This window comes from Colobus angolensis, unplaced genomic scaffold (assembly GCF_000951035.1).
Source record: "Colobus angolensis palliatus isolate OR3802 unplaced genomic scaffold, Cang.pa_1.0 Scaffold32, whole genome shotgun sequence".
NCBI classification, from domain to species: domain Eukaryota; kingdom Metazoa; phylum Chordata; class Mammalia; order Primates; family Cercopithecidae; genus Colobus; species Colobus angolensis.
This window is the reverse complement of record NW_012116488.1, coordinates 12,357,118-12,378,952: the sequence shown is the minus strand read 5'-3', so window position 1 is coordinate 12,378,952 and position 21,835 is coordinate 12,357,118. Positions and strand designations below refer to the sequence as shown.

The 21,835-nt window shown below is 40.8% G+C and overlaps 1 protein-coding gene across 2 annotated transcripts in view; it reads left to right on the top strand.

Annotated features, from left to right (window-relative positions):
* The window catches only part of UNC79 (unc-79 homolog (C. elegans)), a 357,370-nt gene extending 335,833 nt beyond the window's left edge, over positions 1–21,537 (top strand). For both annotated transcript variants that reach the window (XM_011951565.1, XM_011951564.1), the window contains 7 exons: positions 852–941; positions 2,952–3,127; positions 4,401–4,587; positions 6,025–6,222; positions 8,618–8,695; positions 18,890–18,931; positions 20,969–21,537. In XM_011951565.1, coding sequence (XP_011806955.1) covers positions 852–941; positions 2,952–3,127; positions 4,401–4,587; positions 6,025–6,222; positions 8,618–8,695; positions 18,890–18,931; positions 20,969–21,169 — 972 coding nt within the window. In that variant the 3' untranslated portion in view covers positions 21,170–21,537. The remainder of the gene's footprint in view (positions 1–851; positions 942–2,951; positions 3,128–4,400; positions 4,588–6,024; positions 6,223–8,617; positions 8,696–18,889; positions 18,932–20,968) is intronic.
* The last annotated feature ends 298 nt before the right edge of the window (positions 21,538–21,835 follow it).

Below are 21,835 nucleotides of genomic sequence, written 5' to 3'. Positions count from 1 at the left end.
CTCGTTTGATCCACATGATACCCGGCCTGATGTGTAGCTTCTCTCATACGGCTTTGATATAGCAGCCTGCTTGTTCATTTTCCTTTGCTTTGCTTATAATCCTAAATTCACTGCATTCTCAGGGAGAGCAGGCCGATGCCATTTAACGACCTAAAACACAAACTTGCTTTCTTTTTCTTCCAAACTTTTCAAACACACGTCGAGCATGTGGGGAAGATGACCATTTTGTTTCTTTCTTTTATTTATCCCCTAGCAAGAACTTGAAGTAATACATGCATCTATTTAATAGTGTACCTACCGTGTGTAAGAAGTTAATTTGCAAGTGACTTGACTAGTATGAGAATTTTTGACTCTTTCAGCAAACACGATGCTTGTTTGTGTACTTTTTTGACAGAAAATAGATTCAAGATTCTGGTGGTAGAACTTGGTGGCATGTATTTTATGTGTAACTAAGACTTCCCTAGAATGAGAATGTGTTGCTATGTTTTGGGATGAATGATGTCCTAAAGACTCTGATACTAATGGCATGACATAGGCTGAATCTTTGCATACAAAGCAGTTTAAAAACAAGCACACACACAGAAAATCAGTCCAATAACCCAGTGGATAAAAGCATTTAACCCCATCTCTCATAGGCCTCTCCTGTTTCTTTGTTCTCCGCCACAAACCTTCTATCAATTTTTGTCCAAATGCTGAGCAGACAGTCAGAGACTATGCTGAGAGTAATGGAGTGAGTCAGAAATCCAGAAAGTGAAACAACTCCTTAGTAAACAACGTGAAACCAGAGTGAGGCAATCGTTGCAGTCAGGGCAAAAATGAAGCTGTGACCCAGCTGTGTCCTTGTGTTCCAGTGTGGGACTGCAGCGATGGAGTGTGTGAGGCAGTACATCAATGAAGTGCTGGATTTCATGGCAGACATGCACACGCTGACCAAACTGAAGGTGAGATGACCACCACCTGCTCATCCTTCAGGTTCACAAAACAGAGATGCTTTGAGAGAATTAAGTAGACCATAGGGAACTTATTGCTACCTGGGAAGGCAGCTGTGGCACTGTTAAATAGCCCTTGCCTTGGGGGATCAAAGAGCCAGGGTCCAGCTTTGCAAAGAGGAAAAGAGGAAGGGAAAGGACATTCACATGGCATCAGCCACATGCATAGCTTTACTTTTGCCATATATTCACTTCTCACAATACCTCTGTTAAGATACTATCCCCATTTTACAAATTGAGAAACTGAGGCTTGGGATGGTGTAGTACTTGCTCAAGTAACACTACTAAGTGGTAAAGTCAAGGTTGAACCTAAGATTCTTGTGACTCTCAATTCATTCTCTTTTTACCACATAGCATCGTTTAATTACCTTGAGCATCAGTTTCCTCTTTTGAAGAACAAATCCAATAATCCCTACCTTGCCTGACTGTTACGAGGGTTTAATCAAAAATAATGTACGTGAAGAGACTTTCATGAACTGTAGCACATTATGCAAACATATACCATGTATTATTTTTTGCTGCAGCGAAGCTATTTTCTTAAAGAAAATCCTTGATGAAAGGGGATAGAACAAAATTTAATTTGCATATGGACATAATCCCAGTGAAGTTGTTGAGATGATTGAGTTTTTGCAGGGTGGAATGAATTGCTGATGCACGTCCACTTTCCTGCTATGATTCAACTAGGAAGCTAAAAGATGAATAGTTTGAGAGATCTGAGCAAGGCCCTAGGCAGAGTGCAGAAGAGAATCCAAACATGGTCCAAGGAGCAGCCAAATTGCAATCTAGTGCTAGATGATTCCTTTTTGATAATTGGGAGCTAGTAATCCCAGAAGTTCATCATCAAAAATACAGTCCCTTAATCACTGACCTGTTCCCTGGCTCTGCTCAGATGATCACAGTGGTTTTTGGTATAGTGATAGATTTGCAAATCCCAGGCAGAAAGTAGAATCAAAATGTAAACTGAGCATATCTCACGATATGTAAAGCCAGTCATTTCTTAATGAGCTGCCCTATCGTTTGCTCCTGTGCTGGTTACTGCTTGCTGAATCTGATTGCCCACACTTAAATGACTTTGATGTATAAAGAAGAGGAAACAATTGTTACCTAAACGTGTTTAGGTTGTTTTGCAGATGCTTTCAAAAAATAATAAGTAGGAAGCAGGGTCATCAAAAGGTTGGGAATACAGTCATAATCTAACCCTCTGGTTTTACCTATTGAGAAACAGATTAGAAGGATCAAGTGGCAAGTGGATTATCTAAGGCCATGGGACTAGCTAGGACAGACCTGGGTCTAGAACCTAGGTCTCAACACCTAGTTCAGTGCTCTTCCCACTGAGCTCACACTGAGCAAAGAAATTTTTCTAAATTAATTCAACAAATATGTATGAGCACCTATAATATCATGGCACTGTTTTAGGCACTGGGGATGCTGTGATGAGCAAAAGCGGACACAACAGCTGCTCTCATTTAATGTATAGTCTGGTAGAGGAGGCCAAATTTAATGAACATTTCACACAAACTACAGTAAAAATGTATCTCTCACAATTGCTATGAAAAAGAGGTAGAAAGCAGCATGGACCTGGCCAGGGAGCTCAGGGAATGCTTCCCGTAGGAAGTGACACTTGAACTAAAATCTGAACAATTAGGTGAAGAGAGGTGGGAATGGCATTCCAGACAAAGGGAATAGCAGCGGGAGAGAACGCAGAGAGCCAACACAGCTGGAGCTGCAGGCTGAAGGGGTAAGTTCTCAGTAGCTGGAACTCTCTGACTTTGTAGGCCACGCTAGGGAACTTTCCCTCCTTTTATCCTAAGAACAATGGGAAGGCTCTGAAGAAGTTTAAGCAGGTTATGTGCTCAGAGTGGCCATAAGAGGGGTGGAAATGACAACCTGGTCTTTTCAAAGAATGGCCTGGAATGGACCCAGGTGTCTGCCAGAGTTACAAAATACTGTTTGGTTTTGTAGAGCCACATGAAGACATGTTCCCAGCCTCTGCATGAAGATACCTTTGGGGGACATCTCAAAGTGGGGCTGGCCCAGATTGCAGCCATGGACATCTCACGGGGCAACCATAGAGATAACAAAGCTGTGATCCGCTACCTGCCTTGGCTTTATCATCCCCCCTCTGCAATGCAGCAAGGGTAAGACCCTTACTATTCCAGGAATGAGGGTAAAGAAGGCAGGAAACACCCCTGAGTTTCCTTGGGCTCAGCTAGAGTTAATGAGTACACTGAAGATTTATGACAGTGAAATGTACTTAGTTAGGAAGATGGAAATTGGATCCCATCTCCATACATGCTTGCTGACCCAGAATGCTCTGTGACATGCTGCCAAAAAACAAACCTGTCCTCTCACAAAACCCTCAATTGTCCTAATGAAGAATGAAAATTTTGAGCTTAGAATTACCCCTTTAACGCTTGATTTCAACTAGTTAAGTAAATTAATAAGTATATATCAATATATTTGCCTTCAAGCAGCTTAGATTGTAGCTGGAACAAAAGCTATAGCAGGGATGAAATTGGTGCAAGGTTAGGTTGTACAAGCCCCTGACCCTGCCTTTCAGGGAGGCTAAAGAAGAGAGAGGCATGTATGGGTTTGTTGACTTGGGAACTCAGGGTAGGTTTGAGCCCGCCCTTTTGCGTGGTCAGCCTTCTGTCCAGAGGAAAAGTGTAGAGTGGGAATCAGAAGGATGGGAGGAGAAGATCACGGGGGAGCAGGAAAATGGACAGCTGTGTTATATCTCCTCATCTCCTTCCTCCCCTCTACGGGGGATGCCAGAGAAGAAATTTCTTTTTTTTTTTTTTTTGAGACGGAATCTTGCTCTGTTGCCCAGGCTGGAGTGTAGTGTTGCGATCTCAGCTAACTGCAGCCTCCACTCGTGGGTTTAAGCGATTCTCCTGCCTCAGCCCCCCTAGTAGCTGTAATTACAGGCATGCACCACCATGCCTGGTTAATTTTTGTATTTTTAGTAGAGACGGGGTTTTGCCATGTTGGCCAGGCTGGTCTCAAACTCCTGACCTAAGGTGATCCACCCGCCTCGGCCTCCCAAAGTGCTGGGATTATAGGTATGAGCCACCGCGTCCAGCCCACCACAGAATAAATTTCTACAGCAGGAGTGGAAAGAGTTTAGAAAGGGAAGCTAGTCAGAGAGGCAGCCAGGCTTATGGAAGAATGCTGTGTAATCCTGTGTCACCAAAGGCTGTTCTTTTCTCAAGAAGCTGAGATCCAGGATTAGAGCGGAAAACAAGAAAAACAGATACATCATTTTGTTGACACTCAATTGCCTTGGCATTTTGTTTTATGTGATTGCCTGCAAGACCACACTTTCTATCCCTTCCTCCAATAAGCATTTGTTATGCACCCAATGAAACAGAAAACATAAAATCATCTTTAACACTCCTTCTTCTCTAACAGACCTAAAGAATTCATCGAGTGTGTCTCCCACATCCGACTGTTGTCCTGGCTTCTGCTGGGTTCCCTCACTCACAATGCAGTGTGCCCAAATGCCTCCTCTCCCTGCCTGCCCATTCCTCTGGATGCAGGCTCCCATGTTGCAGACCATCTTATTGTTATCCTGATTGGATTTCCAGAGCAATCAAAGGTAAGTGATTTCTGCAAGATTAAGACCGTATGCATCGCAATTGCTAATGGAAACCTTATCAGCCAATTATGTTTCTTCTGAGAAGAAAATGCATCTTATCCCTTGCCCTCCTGTGGATGCTGGAAACACAACTTTGTGCTAATGTCTTATTTAAAGTTGTTTTAGATTCCCAGACTGTCTTTCCCCCGCCCCCAAATTGTTTTTAGACTTACTTTTATGAAGATAAATCATGGAGGCAAGCAAGAGTTGGCTTCCCAGGCATTTCTGTCTCAAAATAATGAAGAGAAATAAAAGGCTAGAAATATAATCAAAATTCTGTGATCAGCTTTTAAAACCAGAGACAAAATGGAGGAAAATTTATTCTCTATCTAATTCTTCGTGTACTGTCTTTTCAACTGAAATCTCTAGAGATACAGGAAAATACAAAATGAAAACAAGAAGGCCAGTTGGAAACTCACCAAAGCACACATTGGCATGACTTATGCAGGGGAACTTTGTAAATTTCAGAGACAGATGATGTGCTAAAGGGAAGAAAGTAAACCCAAGGCAGGCACCAGTCATGAACCTGTCCAGGCAAACCGGACACATTGGTACTAATCAGCTCCGAGGAGCCAGGGGACCTTCACAGAGCTTCGGCAAGTTCTGGGAGGTCACAGTAGCCTTGGGGACAGCTCGGGTTTGGGACAGGGCAAGCTGATGATGTGATAAAATGGCACACCCATCCCAGTGATCCAAATGATGTTCGCAAAAGGAATTAGGCAGTCGATTCCTAATATTTCAACTGAGATCCGGGTTTGGTTCCTAATTATGGTACTTGTGATTTTATGAGCTTGAAAAGTATCTAACCTCTCTGATACTCAGATTTTCACCTGTGAAATAGACGAGGGGATGGTTGGAGAGCGACGGAGGTGATCTAGGAAAAAGCCTTTGGTGCCGTCTCGGGCGTGTTGTAGGTGCTCTCTCGGCACGTGTGTTTCGCTAAGAGGAGGAACTCTGCTGCTGCTGCTATGATTAAGAACTTCTGGGCAGGGTGTTCACGTATATCACCTCCTTTACTCCCATGCTTTGAAGAGGCTACTATTATTCCCATTTTACAGATGAGGAAACATCCTAATATGGCAGAATGATTGTTCTCCCTAATCTAGTTTTGGGATGAGAATGTCAGTTTCGTCAAAGGGCAAGGGGGTGGGTAGATTTCTTCAGCAAATTAAGGTGCCTTCTCTTCAGAAATGTGCTTTGTTCTCTGAGCACACTCCCACTGGTGGAGAAGAGAGCAGAGCAGATTGTTTTAAGGTGATGAATCACGACTTTGTAACTCTGAGATAATGCCTTTGTGCTTTGACTGTGCTCCCTGGCAAGACCGAAGCCATGCGGGGAGGGCTCCGTGGAGGGTCACAGCCTGCTGGGATGCACCGATGCCGTCTTCTTCCTTTTCAGACCTCCGTGCTGCACATGTGCTCCCTCTTCCACGCGTTCATCTTTGCTCAGCTCTGGACAGTGTATTGCGAGCAAAGTGCCGTCGCTACAAATCTCCAAAATCAGAATGAATTCAGCTTCACGGCAATACTGACAGCACTAGAATTTTGGAGTAGGGTGACGCCCAGCATCCTTCAGCTAATGGCCCATAACAAAGTGGTGAGTTCACGGACAAGTTTCCCTTCTGAGATGGAATCTCAAAGTGTCCACACCACTCCTAATCCTCACACTCCCTGTTTTCACAGATCTCGGTTGTAAGGTTATATAAATGGATCAGGGATTTGTTACCTTATAAGCTGGATGTTCTGCTTGCATAAGCATTTTGATTAAAAATAAACATTTTGATTAAAAACAAAATAAACAATAGTTCAAGAGATCTACTGTACACCGTGGTGACTATAGTTAATAACAATATATTCTATACTTGAAAATTGCTATGAAGAGATTTCAAATGTTCTCACCACAAAAAATATGTAGGGCAATGCACGTGTTAAATAGCTTGATTTAGCCATTCCACAATGTATATGTATCTCAAAAGTTTTCTATTGATATATAAATATAAAAAAGCAAACAAGTACAGTTATTAATATTAAAAACAATTTTTATTTTTTCTGCCTAACATCAAATGTATGTTGTATGAAATTTCTACCTTGAAGGGTTGTTTGATGCTATAATGTCAGAGGGTTAGGAGTGAGATTCATATTATTTGAGGATTTCAAAGCAATTTGGAAAAACTTTAGCCAATTAGGTCATCTATTTGTGGTGGTTTAAGAGTAGACTGACTACAGGTGTTCATTCCACTCCGGGCTCAAAGCCTGAAAGGAGCCTCACCTTTTTGAGTTGCCTTATAAGGACCTATGCTCCCAATCTTCAAATCCAGTACTATTGAATGTAGACAGCTTACCAAGAGAGGGGCTGTTCCAGAGCTCATTGGAAAATGTCTGGGGTATGGCTAGCCTAAGCCCACTTCATTGAACCAGTGTGGAGTATTCATCCTGGAGTCAAGGTTGGAGGGTATATGGAAGGAATTTACAAGGGAGTCCTTTGGTTCTGACTGCGTATTGGAGGAGGACTCTCAGCTGGGAAAGCTGCAACCAGTGTCTTGATTATGGGGACATCATCAGTAGAGTTCTTGTTTGTTAGGAGCGGGGACCTGGAGGGACACCATAATGATGATTCCAGTGTGCCCTGAAATCCAACACTACACTGCCCACAAAAGGCATTCAGGAAATGTTTTTTTAATTGATTGAATATAGTCTAAGAATTATTTTCTTTTGGTTCTTAATTAGAAAGGGGATTGTATATTTCCTTTAGTGAAGCACTTTGTTCTTTAGAGATGCAAATGATACAGTCATTCTATGTGTAGAGAGATGTCTTAGTTCAATTTAAAGGAAGTTTATGTGAAAATCGTAGCATTTGAATAGTTCTGACTGTTATGGAAAATAATTACATTTATTGGATCACAGATTCTAGGACTAATGAAGAATTTGGAGATCAAACCTTCTATTCTGTTATTTCACAGACAACAAAACTGAGGCCTTAAACTTAAGCTAGAGATTAAAAATGTTCCTTCTATCATTAGTTTTTTTGATACCAAGAAATACCTCTCCTCCAAATCACTCTCTATATTTAAATGTTACAAATGAATTTCTTGTACATGAATTTTATGCAAATGATATTACAAAAGAATGTGAATTAAATTCATTCTGAAAATTTTGTTAAACCACATGTAAGCCAGTCTGGTAAAAATTTCCCTGGAATATTTAAAATCCAGCTGTAGGAATTTCTGATGAGGGACTTCGCTTCTACTGTCTTTGAACTGTCGTAAGCATGACTACCTTGTCCCACGGAGAATAAAGCCTCGGAAGCAGATCTGCAGTAAATTAAACAGTTACTGCTGATGAAGACACTGTCTAGAAAGGATCAAGATTGAGAAAGGATCAAGATATTACTGGGAAACATTGATGTGAAAATTACCCTATTCTAATATAAATCCCCTTACCTTGCAAAAGATATCCAGAAAACCAAGGAAAATAGTCTGTAATTGTCTGACTTTGTATCTGGTGCTTTCTCCAAGACACATTAGTATAGTTTCAAATAATATTATTTTAAATCATTACATGGTGTATAAAAGTAATTCAAGCATTTGTTATCTCCTCTCCCTGGGTACCCTCCTCTCAAACAGACTAGCGTGATACACAACTCTTACATCCAAAGAGTTCCATAGTTAGAAATGAAGGAAACAGAAGCCATTTATCCCCTGGTGTGAGTCAGTGCAGTGCAGATTAGTGAGATTAATGCCTGAATTCCATTGGCAGCCCTGAGTTGAATGAGGGAGGCATGACAATTATCAAGCCTCTGGAGCTTTTTAAAAATCTTTTTCTGGTTTGAAGTTTCAGAGGTGAATGAACACCACTGCCAGTGGTCTCCTATGGTCATTACGCAGAAAGACCCCGTGGGCACAGGCCATCATAGGTCTTCTGCGGCTGCAAACTAGTTTGCAAGGTTTCCATATCACTGGGAATGGAATTAACTTTCATGTTTGTTGTTTCAGATGGTAGAAATGGTGTGTCTCCATGTGATTAGTTTAATGGAGGCATTGCAGGAATGCAATTCGACCATTTTTGTCAAGGTAGGAAAACCTTATGATTCTTACAGACCATTTCTTACTGCTAAAAACAAATGTGGATTTATGTTGAAGGTACTTTCTGAAGAGAATTAGTTTTAACATTCAGAGTTGGGGCTGGAGAATTCAGGCTCCTATAACAACCCTTTACCAAATGCATATTGCATGAATTTTGCTCTTGGTCTACCACTGTGACCAACTTCAGCTGGGTTAAATATATCAGACTAGGCCAGGCATAGTGGCTCATGCCCATAGTCCCAGCATTTTGGGAGACTGAGGCAGGGGGATTGCTTGAGCCTAGAAGTTTGAGACCAGCCTGGGCAATATGGTGTCTCTACCAAAAAAAAAAAGGTAACGCAAGTGCTGAAAGTATTACTGGGGAACATTGATGTGAAAATTACCCTATTCTAATATAAATCACCTTACCTTGCAAAAGATATCCAGAAAACCAAGGAAAATAGTCTGTAATTGTCTGACATGGTACTGGTGTTTTCTCTAAGACAAATTAATTTAGTTTCCAATAATATTATTTAAAATCATGCTATGGTGTATAAAAGTAATTCAAGCATTCGTCATCTACCCTCCCTTGGTACCCTCCTCTCATCAGAAACAGACTAGTGTGATAAAAAAATGAAAGAGTAGAGAACTTGGTTTCCTATTCCGTTTATCTTTCTGCCTCCCCTCTTTTTCCTTTCCTTTCCTATCGTTCCACCTCTTTGTCTCTCTAATCTTTCTTCCTCTCCTTGTATCTCTTCTTGTATTTCTTTATCTTTTACCTCTATATTCTATTATGTTGGCCACCGTCACCACCCACCATCATCACCCACTAGTGGGCATCAACTTGGAACCTTATAACTTGCTGTTTCATTCCTTGGTTAACTCCACTCTTCAACAAAGAACATTTGTCACATTCACTCACATTATGCTGAAGAAAATCAGCCCATTTCCAGGGAAAACTTGACTGTTACCAGAACAGAACAAGATCTTTGGTTCAAATGGGTTAGATATATGATGTCTAACTTGATAATAGCAAAAGTCAACACTGTTGGAGTGCAGTGGTGCAATAATATACATATGGCAAATGGTACATATTTAAAATGTTCTGTTTGATAAGTCTTGACTTACATTATGCCATGCACTATGATCAAGACAATGAACATATCCATCACCTCCAAAAGTTTTTTCAAGCCAGATGTGGTGGCTTATGCTTGTAATCCCAACACATTGGGAGGCTGAGGTGGGCAGATCACTTGAGGTCAGGAGTTCAAGACCAGCCCGGCCAACATGGTGAAACACCATCTCTACTAAAAATACCAAATCAGTCAGGCGTGGTGGCACACACCTGTAATCCCAGCTACGTGGGAGGCTGAGTCAGGAGAATTGCTTGAATCTGGGAGGTGGAGGTTGCAGTGAGCCTAGATTTTGCCACTGCACTCTAGGCTGGGCAACGGGATGAGACTTTGTCTCAAAAAAAAAAAAAAACCCGAAATTTTTTCATACCCCTTTATAATCCTTCGGTTACGTTACTCATCTCCCTGTCCCCAGACAACTACTGACCTGCTTTCTGTCACTATAGATCAGTTTGCACTTTCTAGAATTTTCTTTAAGTGGATTCATATAGTATATACTTTTTTTGCCTTCTTTCACTTGTAATAATTATATTGAGATTAATCCATGTTATTGTGTGTATCAGTGGACCATTACTTTTATTTCAGAGTAGTAGTCCATTGTACGAATATACCACATTTTGCTTATTCATTTGTCAGTTGATATGTAGGGGGTTTCCAGTTTGGGGCTTTCACAAATAAATCTGCTATGAAGATTCGTGAAGATGTCTTTGTGTACATATATGCTTTCATGTATGTTGGGCAAATACCTAGGAGTAGAATGTCTGGGTGTATATTTACCTTTAACAAAATTTTTTTCCAAACCATTTTCCAAAGCTGTTGTGCCCTGTTACATCCAGTATATGAACAGTATATGAGCATTCCTAGTTTCTCCACATCTTTTTCAACACTTGGCATAGTCAATCTTGAATATTAATTATTCTAAGAGTTGTGTACTGGTATTTTGTTGTGGTTTTAAATAGCATTCTCCTGCTTGCTAATGACATTAGCATCTTTTCATGTACTTATTTGCTGTCCATATGTCTGCTTGGTGAAGTATCTGTTAAAATTATTTGCCCATTTTTTATTGGATTGGGTTTTTTCCTGATTACTGAAATTTGAGATACAAGTCCTTTATCAGGTATGTGATTTGCAAAGATTTTTCTCTGTGGTTTGTCTTTGGAATTCTTAATTTTGATGAAGTACCATTTACCAATTTTTTTCTTTTATGAATCATGATTTTGATGTTATATTTTAAAAAATCTTTGCCTAGCCCAAAAATAATAAAAAGTTTTATTTGTATTTTATTCTAAGCTTTATCTCTGTTTTCACTTGGGTGTTAGTTTAAGTCTGTGATCTATTTTGAGTTAACTCTTGTATATGGTGTGAGGTATGGCTTGAGGTACCTTTTATGTATATGGATAGTTAGTTAATCCAGCATCGTTGTTAAAAATACTATACTTTCTCCATCAAATTGCCTTTGCACTTTTGTCAAAAATCAAATAACTATACAATTCTAATTCTGGCTTCTTGATTCTGTCCCATTGATCTCTATTTTTTTATTTTTATTTTTATTTTTTTTTCCTGAGACAGAGTCTTACTCTGTCACCCAGGCTGGAGTGTAGTGGCGCAATATTGGCTCACTGCAACCTCCGCCTCCCAGGTCCAAGTGATTCTCCTGCCTCAGCCTCCTGAATAGCTGGGATTACAGACACCCACCACCATGCCCGGCTAATTTTTGTATTTTTAATAGAGATGGTGTGTCACCATGTTGGCCAGGCTGGTCTCGAACTCCTGACCTCAGGTGATCTGCCAACCCTGGCCCCCCAAAGTGCTGAGATTACAGACATGAGCCACCATGCCCAGCCAGATCTCTGTCTATTTTTATAACACACTGTCTGCATTACTACAGCTTTATAATATTCCTTGAAATCAGGTAGTGTCAGCCTTCTAAATTCATTCGTCTTTTTCAAAGTTGTTTGGCTACTCTAGGTCCTTTGCAGTTGAAGATAAATTTTAAAATTGGTTTGTCAATTTCTACAAAAAGATTGTTAGGGGCTGGACACAGTGGCTCATGCCTGTAATCCCAGTGCTTTGGAAGGCCAAGGAGGGAGAATTGCTTGGGACCAGGAGTTCAAGACAAGCCTGGACAGCCTGGCAGCATATTGAGACCCTGTCTCTACCCTGCAAAAAAAAATTTTTTTAATTGGCTGGATATGGCAGCACATGCCTGTGGTTCTAGCTACTTGGGAGGCTGGGGTGGAGCACAATGATTTGAGACTTTTATTTTCTAATATAAGTGATTAGTGCTATAAATTTTCCTCTAAGCACTGGTTTAGCTACATCCTACAATTTGGCATGTTGTGTTCTCATTTTTATTCAATTCAAAATACTTTCTAACTTCTCTTTTGCTTTCTTTCTGGCATTGATTATTTAGAACCATATTGTTTTACTTCCAAATATTTAAAAATTTCCAGAGAATTTTCTGTTATGGATTTGTAATTCTAATGTATCAGAGAATATACTTTATATAATTTGATTCATTTTAAATTATTGAGACTTGCTTTATGGCCCAGAATATTGTGTATCTTAGTAAATGCTCTGTGTGCACTAGAAAAGAATGTATCTTCTGCTGTTGTTGCTTGGAGTTTCCTAAGTAAGTTAGTTCAACTTGTTGATTGTATTGCTCAAGTCTTCTATATCCTTCTTGTTATGTCTGTTAGCTTATTCTATCAATTATTGAGAAGGGGTTATTGAAATATCTCTCAATGTGGATTTATTTTTGCTTAATGTATTATAAAGCTCTGTGATTAGGCTTATAAATGTTTAGGATTGCTATATTTTCCTAATGAATTGAAATTATAAAATATCTCTCTTCATCTTTGGTAATATTTTTAGTTTAGTTTAGTGTTTTTTTTTTTTTTTTTTTTTTTTGTTTTTGTTTTTTTAGATAGCCCAGGTTGGAGTGCAGTGGTGCAATCTTGGCTCGCCACAACCTACGCCTCCCAGGTTCAAGCAATTCTCATGCTTCAGTCTCCTGAGTAGCTGGGACCACAGGCACCTGTCGCCATGCCCAGCTAATTTTTGTATTTTTAGTAGAGACGGGGTTTCACCATGTTGGCCAGGCTGGTCTTGAACTCCTGACCTCAAGGGATCTGCCCACCTCGGCCTCCCAAAGTGCTGGGATGACAGACATGAGCCACCGTGCCCAGGCTGAAAAAACTTGGAGGTGATGGATATGTTCATTATCTTGATTGTGGTGCATGGCATAATGTAAGTCAAGACTTATCAAACTGGGCGTTTTAAATATGTACCATTTACCATATGTGCATTATTGTACCACTGCACTTGAACAGTGTTGACTTTTGCTATATCAGATTAATAAATATTATCCGTCTTTCTTTGGTAATATTTATTAATAAAATAGTCCAGCTTTCTTTTGACTAATGGTAGGATGGTACATATTTTTTTCATCCTTTTACTTTTATCCTATCTATGTCTTTGTATTTAAACTGCATTTCTTATAAGCAGCATAAAGTTGAATGTTGCTTTAAAAAAAATCCCGTTTGACAGTCTCTTCCTTTTGATTAAGGTTTTTAGATCATTTTCATTTAATGTGTTTCATGATATTGTTGGGTTTAAATCTATTATCTTACTGCTTGTTTTCTATATTTCACATCTGTTCTTTGTCTCCTGTCCTCTCTTTTGTGCCTTCTTTTGGATTAAGGTTTTTATGATTAAATTTTGGATATAATTTCCTTTTTTTTGTATAATTAAGATAAACTGAGATGGCAACTAAGATAATTAACTTGAGAACTTTCTTCTTTTCAAACATCAGCATTCAGTGCTCTAAATTTCATTTCAATACTGTTTTAGCTGCTTTCCCCCAGATTTTGATAGATTCTTATTTCCATTCAGATCAAACTGTTAATTTCCAGTTTGGCTTCTTTTTTGACCCATAGTTATTTGGAAGTGTGTTTTTTAATTATCTTATTAGCTATATGTCTTTGTTGTTGTGTTAGTGGTTGATTTAGAGTTTATAGTATATATTTTTAACTAATCACAGTATGCCTTCAAGGAATATTATACCATCTCATGTATTGTATAGGAACTGTACAATAACATACCTCCATTTCCCACCTCCTGACTTCGTGCTATTATTGTCATACATTTTACTTCTATGTATTTTATAAAGCAAATCATACATTATTATTTTTGCTTTAAACAGTTGATTATCTCTTAAGGAGATTTTAAACAAGTTTTATATTCATTTATATTTGCTATTATTGCCATATTTATATTTGCCATTTTAGTGCTCTTCACTTCATACCATAGATCTAAACATTCATCTTTCATCTTTCATCTTTCCTTCTGCCCAAAGGATTTTCTGTAAAGTCTTCTGTGCAGGTCAACTGGTGATTAATTGTTTTAGGTTTTGTATGTCTCAGAAGCTTTATTTTGCTTTCATTTTTGAAATAAAATTTCACTGGGTATTGAATTCTAGATGGACAGTTTCAGAGTTGTTTTTTTTTTTTCCAATACTTTAAAGATATTGCTTGTCCGTGGTCTTTCTGCTTATATCGTTTCCAACAAGAAATCTGTCATTCTTTTTTCTTTTTTTTTTTGTCTGTATGTGATATGTCTTTTTTTTCTCTGGCTGCTTTGAAGATTTTGTCTTTGCCACTATGTTTAAGCAATTTGATGATGCTATGCCTTGGTAGAGTTTTCTTCGTATTTCTGGTGCTTGGGTTTGGTGAGCTTCTTGGATCTTTGAATTTGTAGTTTTCATTAGATTTGGAAAAGTATCAACCATTGTTTCTTCAAATATGTTGTTCAGTGCCTCTACTCAACATATTCAATCTTTCTTCTACCTTCTTGACCATATTGAATATAGTTATCATAACTGTTTTAATGTCCTTGTCTACTAGTTCTGTTATCTGTGTCATTTTTGTTTTATTTTCTGTTGACAGATTTTTCTCCTGATTCATGTGTCGTGATTTTTGTTGTTGTTTATTGGCATGCCTGGTAATTTTTTATTGTATTATTGACATTGTGAATTTGACTTTCTTGGGTGATGGGTATTTTTGTATTCATATAAAAATTCTTAAGCTCTATTCTGTGACATAGTTACATACCTGACAAATATTTTTGTCCTTCAGAAGCTAATATTTAAGCTTTGTTAGGTGTTGATCAGAGCAGCAATTTTTGTAGGGCACGTAGTTCTTCACCGCGGCTGCTGTGTACCACTATACTCATCAGTACTCTCATGATGTTCTATGAGTTACAAGATTTTTCCACTCTGACTAATAGGAACACAAAATATTCTTGGCCCTATGTAATCACCAGGGGATTTTTTCCTTCTAATATTTTCAGGTTGTTTTTTCTTCAGTGTTGGATAATTTTTATAACTTGCATGTACTGACCAACACTCAGCTGAAGACTCAGGGGATCCCCTTGCAGATCTTTGGAGTTGTCTCTCTCTCTGTAGATCTCTCCTGTCCACTACTCTACCTTGCAAACTGTAGTCACTCTGACCTCCCAGGGCTCTTGGCTACATCCCCTCACTCAGGAAGGCTACCAGGCCTCACCTGCATTCCTGCTCCTAGTGCTACTGCCTGAAAACTCACTCTAGACAGTGAGCTGGAATACCTGCAGGGCTAACCTGGTTTGTTTCGTTTCCCTCAGTGATTTCTGTCCTGCATTTCTTGATGCTTAATACCTGAAAAACATTGTTTTTTATAGTTTGTCTGGATTTTTAGTTGTTCCAGGCAGGAGGGTAAATCTGGTCTTTGTTACTCCATCTTGGCTGAAAGAGAAAGTTTCATCACCAATTTTAATTTTGAGGGCTGGAATAAGCAGGATTGAAATGAATACAGTCCAACCAGGCAGGAAGTCTTCCATTTGTTCTGTAGCGTGAACCAAGATAAGAGGAAGGGTATCACTTTTATTTTTGTGAAAACCTATTTTTTAAATGTCCTTCAGTTTTCCGGATATTGTTTCTGAAGCGGGGGGCGGGGGGAACCCAACCAACTTTACTCCATTATAACATTGCAGAGCCCAAAATAAATTACATCTAATTCTTACTGACAGACTTGTAGCAGCCACTAGCAAAAGAGAATGAAAATGAAAGTTATTCAATAAGTCAAATTAACATTCCTGAAATAGGATGATGGCTGGGTTATACAATGTCATCAATAATGATGAGCTTTAACTGGATGCCTTTAGTCATGTGATTTGCAAATCACAAACCTGAAGGTCCCTTGCAGGTGTATTTTAGAACCACATGGTCATAGATTACATCAATGGGGAAATAATAAAATCCCGTTTAGATCAACATCACTATTCCTCTTGCTTGCTTCGCACGGACCCTTAGCCCCAGTGGCAGCACTGGGAAAGGTATCCACCCAGGGACAGGGTACTCAGTACTCCCTGACCCTACTCTTCCCAAGTCCCTCACGATTCTTAACAGGAGGTTAGTTTGGGTATTTCCCAAATATCAAGAGGCGTATGGGCCCACTTCCATATTAAACAGTCAAAGGTCAACAAAGTCTGTAACATCAGGACCCTCCAGGGCTTGCTTTTTGCTGTGCAGAAATTATAGCGGGAGACAGTTAGACTAGATAAATATTTTTTTTCCATTCAGAATGCCTCGAGGAGCCAGTCCTAGTAAGGGTGAGAGGGCACAGGTTTATCTGGTACCAACCTTTGTAATCCCACAGTTTTGTTATGAGTGTTGGGGGACAGGGGGAGGCATGGAGAGGGTGGCATTTTCTGATATTTTCAGCTTTAGTCTCATTACATTTTCTGATACACACCATACTCCATTTCTAAACACAGTATTCATGTTAGAGACCAAGTATTAGCTAGCTGCAACAGAAACACTATGTTTAGGAATGTTTAGGAGTCAATGACAATAGAAGTCAAATTAGCAAATTGTATACACCAACAGAATGTTAAAAGTCAACAGCCAGATTTAGCCTTGGGAACAAAAACAGGGAGAGAAATGCAGCTTATCACTTCACCAAGTTCATTTTAAAGAAAATGTGATGAATTCAATGAAACCAGCAGCTTTATGGCTACGACTAACTTTGAACTCTGAGGTCAGTTACATACTGTACCCCATCCCAAAAAGCTCTCCTTCTTCTTTTGCTTTTTTCATTATATCACTGTCCCCCAGTTTGCCCAGGTTAGAAACCTCTACCTCTTCTTTGACCTTTTCGTCACTTGAAAGAGTAAAGAGCAGACTCATCCTCAGATCCTCAAGATTTGTCTCTGCAGGCAGAATCCTTCCCCATCCCCAGAAACTGTCCCTGGTCTTCTCTGTACCATTGAGGCAACCTCCACGATGGCGCTTGCCTCCATTCCCTGCCTCCTTCGTCACCCTAATCTGCAGGCTGCTGCCGCAGTGATCTTTCTGGAACACTGTCCTGCTCATGGTGAATAGAGCATTCCGTCTTCAGAAGCTGTAATGCATTTGGAATAAAATTCAGATCCCCTAATTTGGCATTTAGGGCCATCTGGTGGGCTAAGGGTGTGAAGGCCTGGCCTGTGCTTTTCTAAACTTGTTTTTCATGGCCCTTTTCTAAGAGCCTCACATGTCAGCATCACGTGACTGTCTCTCGTCCCCGACTCTCTGCACACTCCCACCAATGAGCTTTGCCCATGCCTTCTCTCTGCTTCCTGGAATGCCCTTGTACTGGCTTCCCAGGATGACCAAAGTATTACAGTCTGGGTGGTTCAACCAACAGAAATGTATTCCCTGGAAGTTCTGGAGACCAGAAGACTGAGATCAAGGTGTCGACAAGGTTGGTTTCTTTTAAGGGATTGGAGAGACAATTTGTTCCAGATCTCTCTCCTAGCTTCTGGTGGTTTGCTGGGTCTTTGGGGTTCCTTGGCTTGTAGGTCCCCATCTTCATCTTCACATAGCATGCTTTCTGTGTGTTTCTGTGTATGTGTCTGAACTCCCCTTTTTATAAGGACACCAGTCATATTGGATTAGGGGCCACCCTACTCCAGTATGACCTCATCTTAACTAATTTACATATTCAACAATCCCATTTCCAAATAAGGTCACATTCTGATGCAGTACAGATTAGGACCTCAGTATAGATTTTAGTGGGACACAATTCAATCCATGACAACACTACTCCTTTATTTGAGTGGAGAGTTGGAAGGTGTATGGCTGGAAATGATATGATGCATATTGGTGTATTAAGATCTGAGAAGTACTGAAATAAAGAAACGAACATTTCCAAACCTATTGGATTGGAATCCCCCTCCACCATTTAAAAGTTCTCCAAATTAGAGTTCCATGGAACACGCTTTGAGAAATGCCATATTCTGTCTCCTGCTTCTGGATGTACAAGGCCATGAATATTTACTTAGATTCTAAAGGACTGAAACATGGCGGAGGGACCAAAGCAGAGAGAAGGAGCAGCTTCTGGAAGTCCTCAGGCCAGGGCACCCTGCGTCCTCCTCCCAGAAAGGACCACATCAGAGGGGTTGAGGGTCCGTCAGAGAAGCAGCAGAGGGCCAGGCCTCCCCAGCAGGGACTTGCTGCTTGGCTGTGTGTGCTCCCACACTCTGCAGACACCCAGCTCCGTCTCGCTGTATTCCACCTTCCAGATCACAGCCAGGCATCTCGGAGTGGTCTTTCTCGCTCACTGAAGTGTTCCAACACTGACCAGAGATATTTTCTTAATGACTACAGGCAAATAGAGTCGCCATTCCACTCAGACACTCAGTTCTAAAGATCCTGTGGAGGAAATTCTATTTCAAGAAAGTGAGGATTTAATTAAATAAATACACATTTAATTTCCTGTGCTTGGTAGCTTTCGAGAGACAATCAGTCATTTACTCTAAAGTGTATATCTCAGGCACTCATGGGGCGCTTATTAACCTCCAAATGCCACTGGCTCAGCAGGGTTTGGCCTCAGAAAGACATTTTGCTGATAACGGGTAGCTCTGCAGCAGGGCCCACATCCATGCGCGATGTGAAAGGGATTCAGTGTGGCCTGTTTTCCCTTGCAATAAGTGAAGCTTTGTGGGAGAATAGAGAACACTCATAATGAAGCTTTTGTCTTTCTCCATACAGCTGATACCTATGTGGTTGCCAATGATTCAGTCAAATATCAAGGTAAGTACCCCCTGGGCTGATTGGAAGCTTGGTTTCCTGCAGAGAACACATAACATTCCTAGGGATTGTTGATGCTCCATTTACTATGGAGAAGGATGAATTCAACCTGTTCCTGGCCTTAGAGGGCTGGTAATGCAGGAGACCTGTGGGCCAGGTAAGGGCTCTGCAGGCAGGGGGTGGCGGCAGGAGTCATTGTCCTACTGCTTGAGGTTGGTGAGCATGCAGGTGGAGGGGAGCATCCCAGGGTCTGAGCGAGCCTCAATCCACTGATGAGAGTACAGGCCAAGGCTGGGTGCAATGGCTTCCGTCTGTAATCCCAGCACTTTGAGAGGCCAAGGTGGGAGGATTGCTTGAGGCCAGGAGTTGGAGACCAGCCTGGGCAACATAGTGAGACCCCATCTCTACCAAAGAATAAAAATTTAACTGGGTATGGTGGCATGCACCTGTGGTTCTAGTTGCTTAGGAGGCTGAGGTGGGAGGATCACTTGGAAGCCCCGGAGTTCGAGGCTGCAGTGAGCTATGATCCTGCCACTGCACTCTAGCTTAGGCAACAGAGTGAGACCCTGTCTTTATTTTAAAAAAAGAAATCAAAGAAATGTAAATTGGAAACAAAAAAATAAACTGTCACTATTTGCAGATAACAAGATCATGTATATATAGATAGAGCAAGACCCTGTCTCTCAAAAAAAAAAAAAAAAAGAATAGAATACTCATCCCTTGGAGGATACCCAGACACATTCAGTGATATGTCCTGGTTGCTAAAATTGATTTTCTATCATGGAAAGAATTCTGTTATGAAAGGATAACATTGAATAAATGATAGGATTGAGCTACAAGGAACCTACTGCGTCATTTTATATATGAAGAAATTTAGGACCGAAAGTAAGAGTGAGTTGGTCAGGACCCCACAGCCTGGAAGAGGAGATTCTGACCGAATATATTTCCTAGCCCCAGGCTTCTCCTTGAGTGGCACTTTGTCATCGTAGGGGCAAACATACTCTATGACCAGCAAACAGAGTTACGCTTGACTTAAGATGGCAAAGCCTGCTGTCTGCTCCATCCAAACCGGGTCCTGTCTGTGGCACTAAGAGTGTTGCGGGGACAGGAGGAAAAGCTGGAAAGTTTTTTGTGGCTTTCTTCTCTGAGTTGAGGAGGCATGCTAGTGGAAGGAAAGCGGTGTGAACTCAGGGTGCCCAGACACCATAAGAGAAAAATGCGGCTGTCAACAAGGACCACAGCCTTTGAGTCCTGCTTATGGCCTTGGTGCTACATGTGGCGGCCATCAGGGGCATGGACACTGCTGAAAACTGCATCTTGGTACTAGTTTTTTTCTGTGAAAAGAGTTTCTTGCACTCTCAGCTTGAAGCATTTTAAATTGCCTCTCTTACCCCTTTCCCGGCTTTATGGCAATCTGTGGTGATTTTACATTGCCCAGATGGCCAGGAGGAGGCCGGCAGAACTCCCTACGAAGCTTGGAGACAGAAGAGAAGCTATCATCGTAGCTTCTTCATGTGCCAAGTTCTGTTCCGAGCACTCTTTTAACCCATCTGTCCTACACAAACCCCCTGAGTAAGTGTCACTCTCCCCGCTTTTCCCATGAGAAAACCCAAACACAGACCAATAAATCTTGTCCCCAGAGTCGCCTATAGAAGAACCAGGCTTTGAACACGGGGAGCCTGGCAGCAGAACCCGGGCACTTCTCCACCGCACCCAGGTCCCTGTCGTAAACAGTTCCCTGGGGCCAAGTTTATGTGTTAGCACAGCACTGGTGTGGCGGCTTTGTGTTTTCATTGCAGTGAGTCCGTCAAGATGGGCATGTCGTTACTCTGATGGGTTGGGCCAGGATGACTCCAGAAAACACGGTGCGATACCCTGCTCTGGGCACTGCCAGAGTTGAGAGTTTGCCTTCTTCAGGCTAGACAACCCTTGAGCCAAGCCTAAGTTCTGCCTGCAGGAAGCCGCCTGGGTTGACGCTCCCTGGGTTGCCCAGGAACACTAGAAAGAAATAAACTAAAACCTCTTGCCCTTTCTTGACAGCACTTATCTGCGGGACTCCAGCTTCGCCTCCAGGCTATTCAGAACCACGTGAACCACCACAGCCTAAGGACGCTGCCGGGCTCGGGCCAGAGCAGTGCTGGCCTGGCAGCCCTCCGCAAGTGGCTGCAGTGCACTCAGTTCAAAATGGCCCAGGTGGAGATCCAGTCCTCGGAAGCAGCCTCTCAATTTTATCCTCTATGAGTGGACTCCTCGGCGCTCAGTGTCAACACTCTGGTTTAGCAATAATGGGTTTAAAAACAAACAATTTGATCCAAGCAGGTTGGGGAACATACTGGTACTGTACATTCTCTTTCTAGTTTAGTAAAAGATGTGCAAAGGCCAGAGAGGGCCGAAAATGAAGCTTTCTTGCTACACATATTTCTGATGACTCCTTGGGCTATCTGATTAAGTGTTTCCTTACATTATTTTTTAAAAACCAAATCATTTTTCTTTAACTAACTTCTATTTTTTTTAAGAAAAAAAAATAGACTGGTGGGTACTCACAGAAAAGTTGTATAAGTCCCCCTGTTGCTATTTTTGATGATAGAGAATAAATAGGGTTTTTGAAACCTTTGTAGTGTTTTTTCTTAAAATCCACTCTTGGCAATGCAATAAAAAAAACCGTCACCATAAGCCAGTGACACCTGACTGAAGCTTTTTGTCATTATCCTGGGAAAAGTGGCAGCTTGCAAGGAACATTACAAAGTGCACTTAGAAATTAGGTGGTTAAACTGTGCCAATTGTTTTCGTTGTTTTATAATATCATTTTCCAAAACTATCCAGTAAGTTTTATTATTTTTAAAACTAGTTTTTCAACTCATTAGTTCTAGGCTGTACTCTCTTGTAAGCTTTATGATAACCACTTTA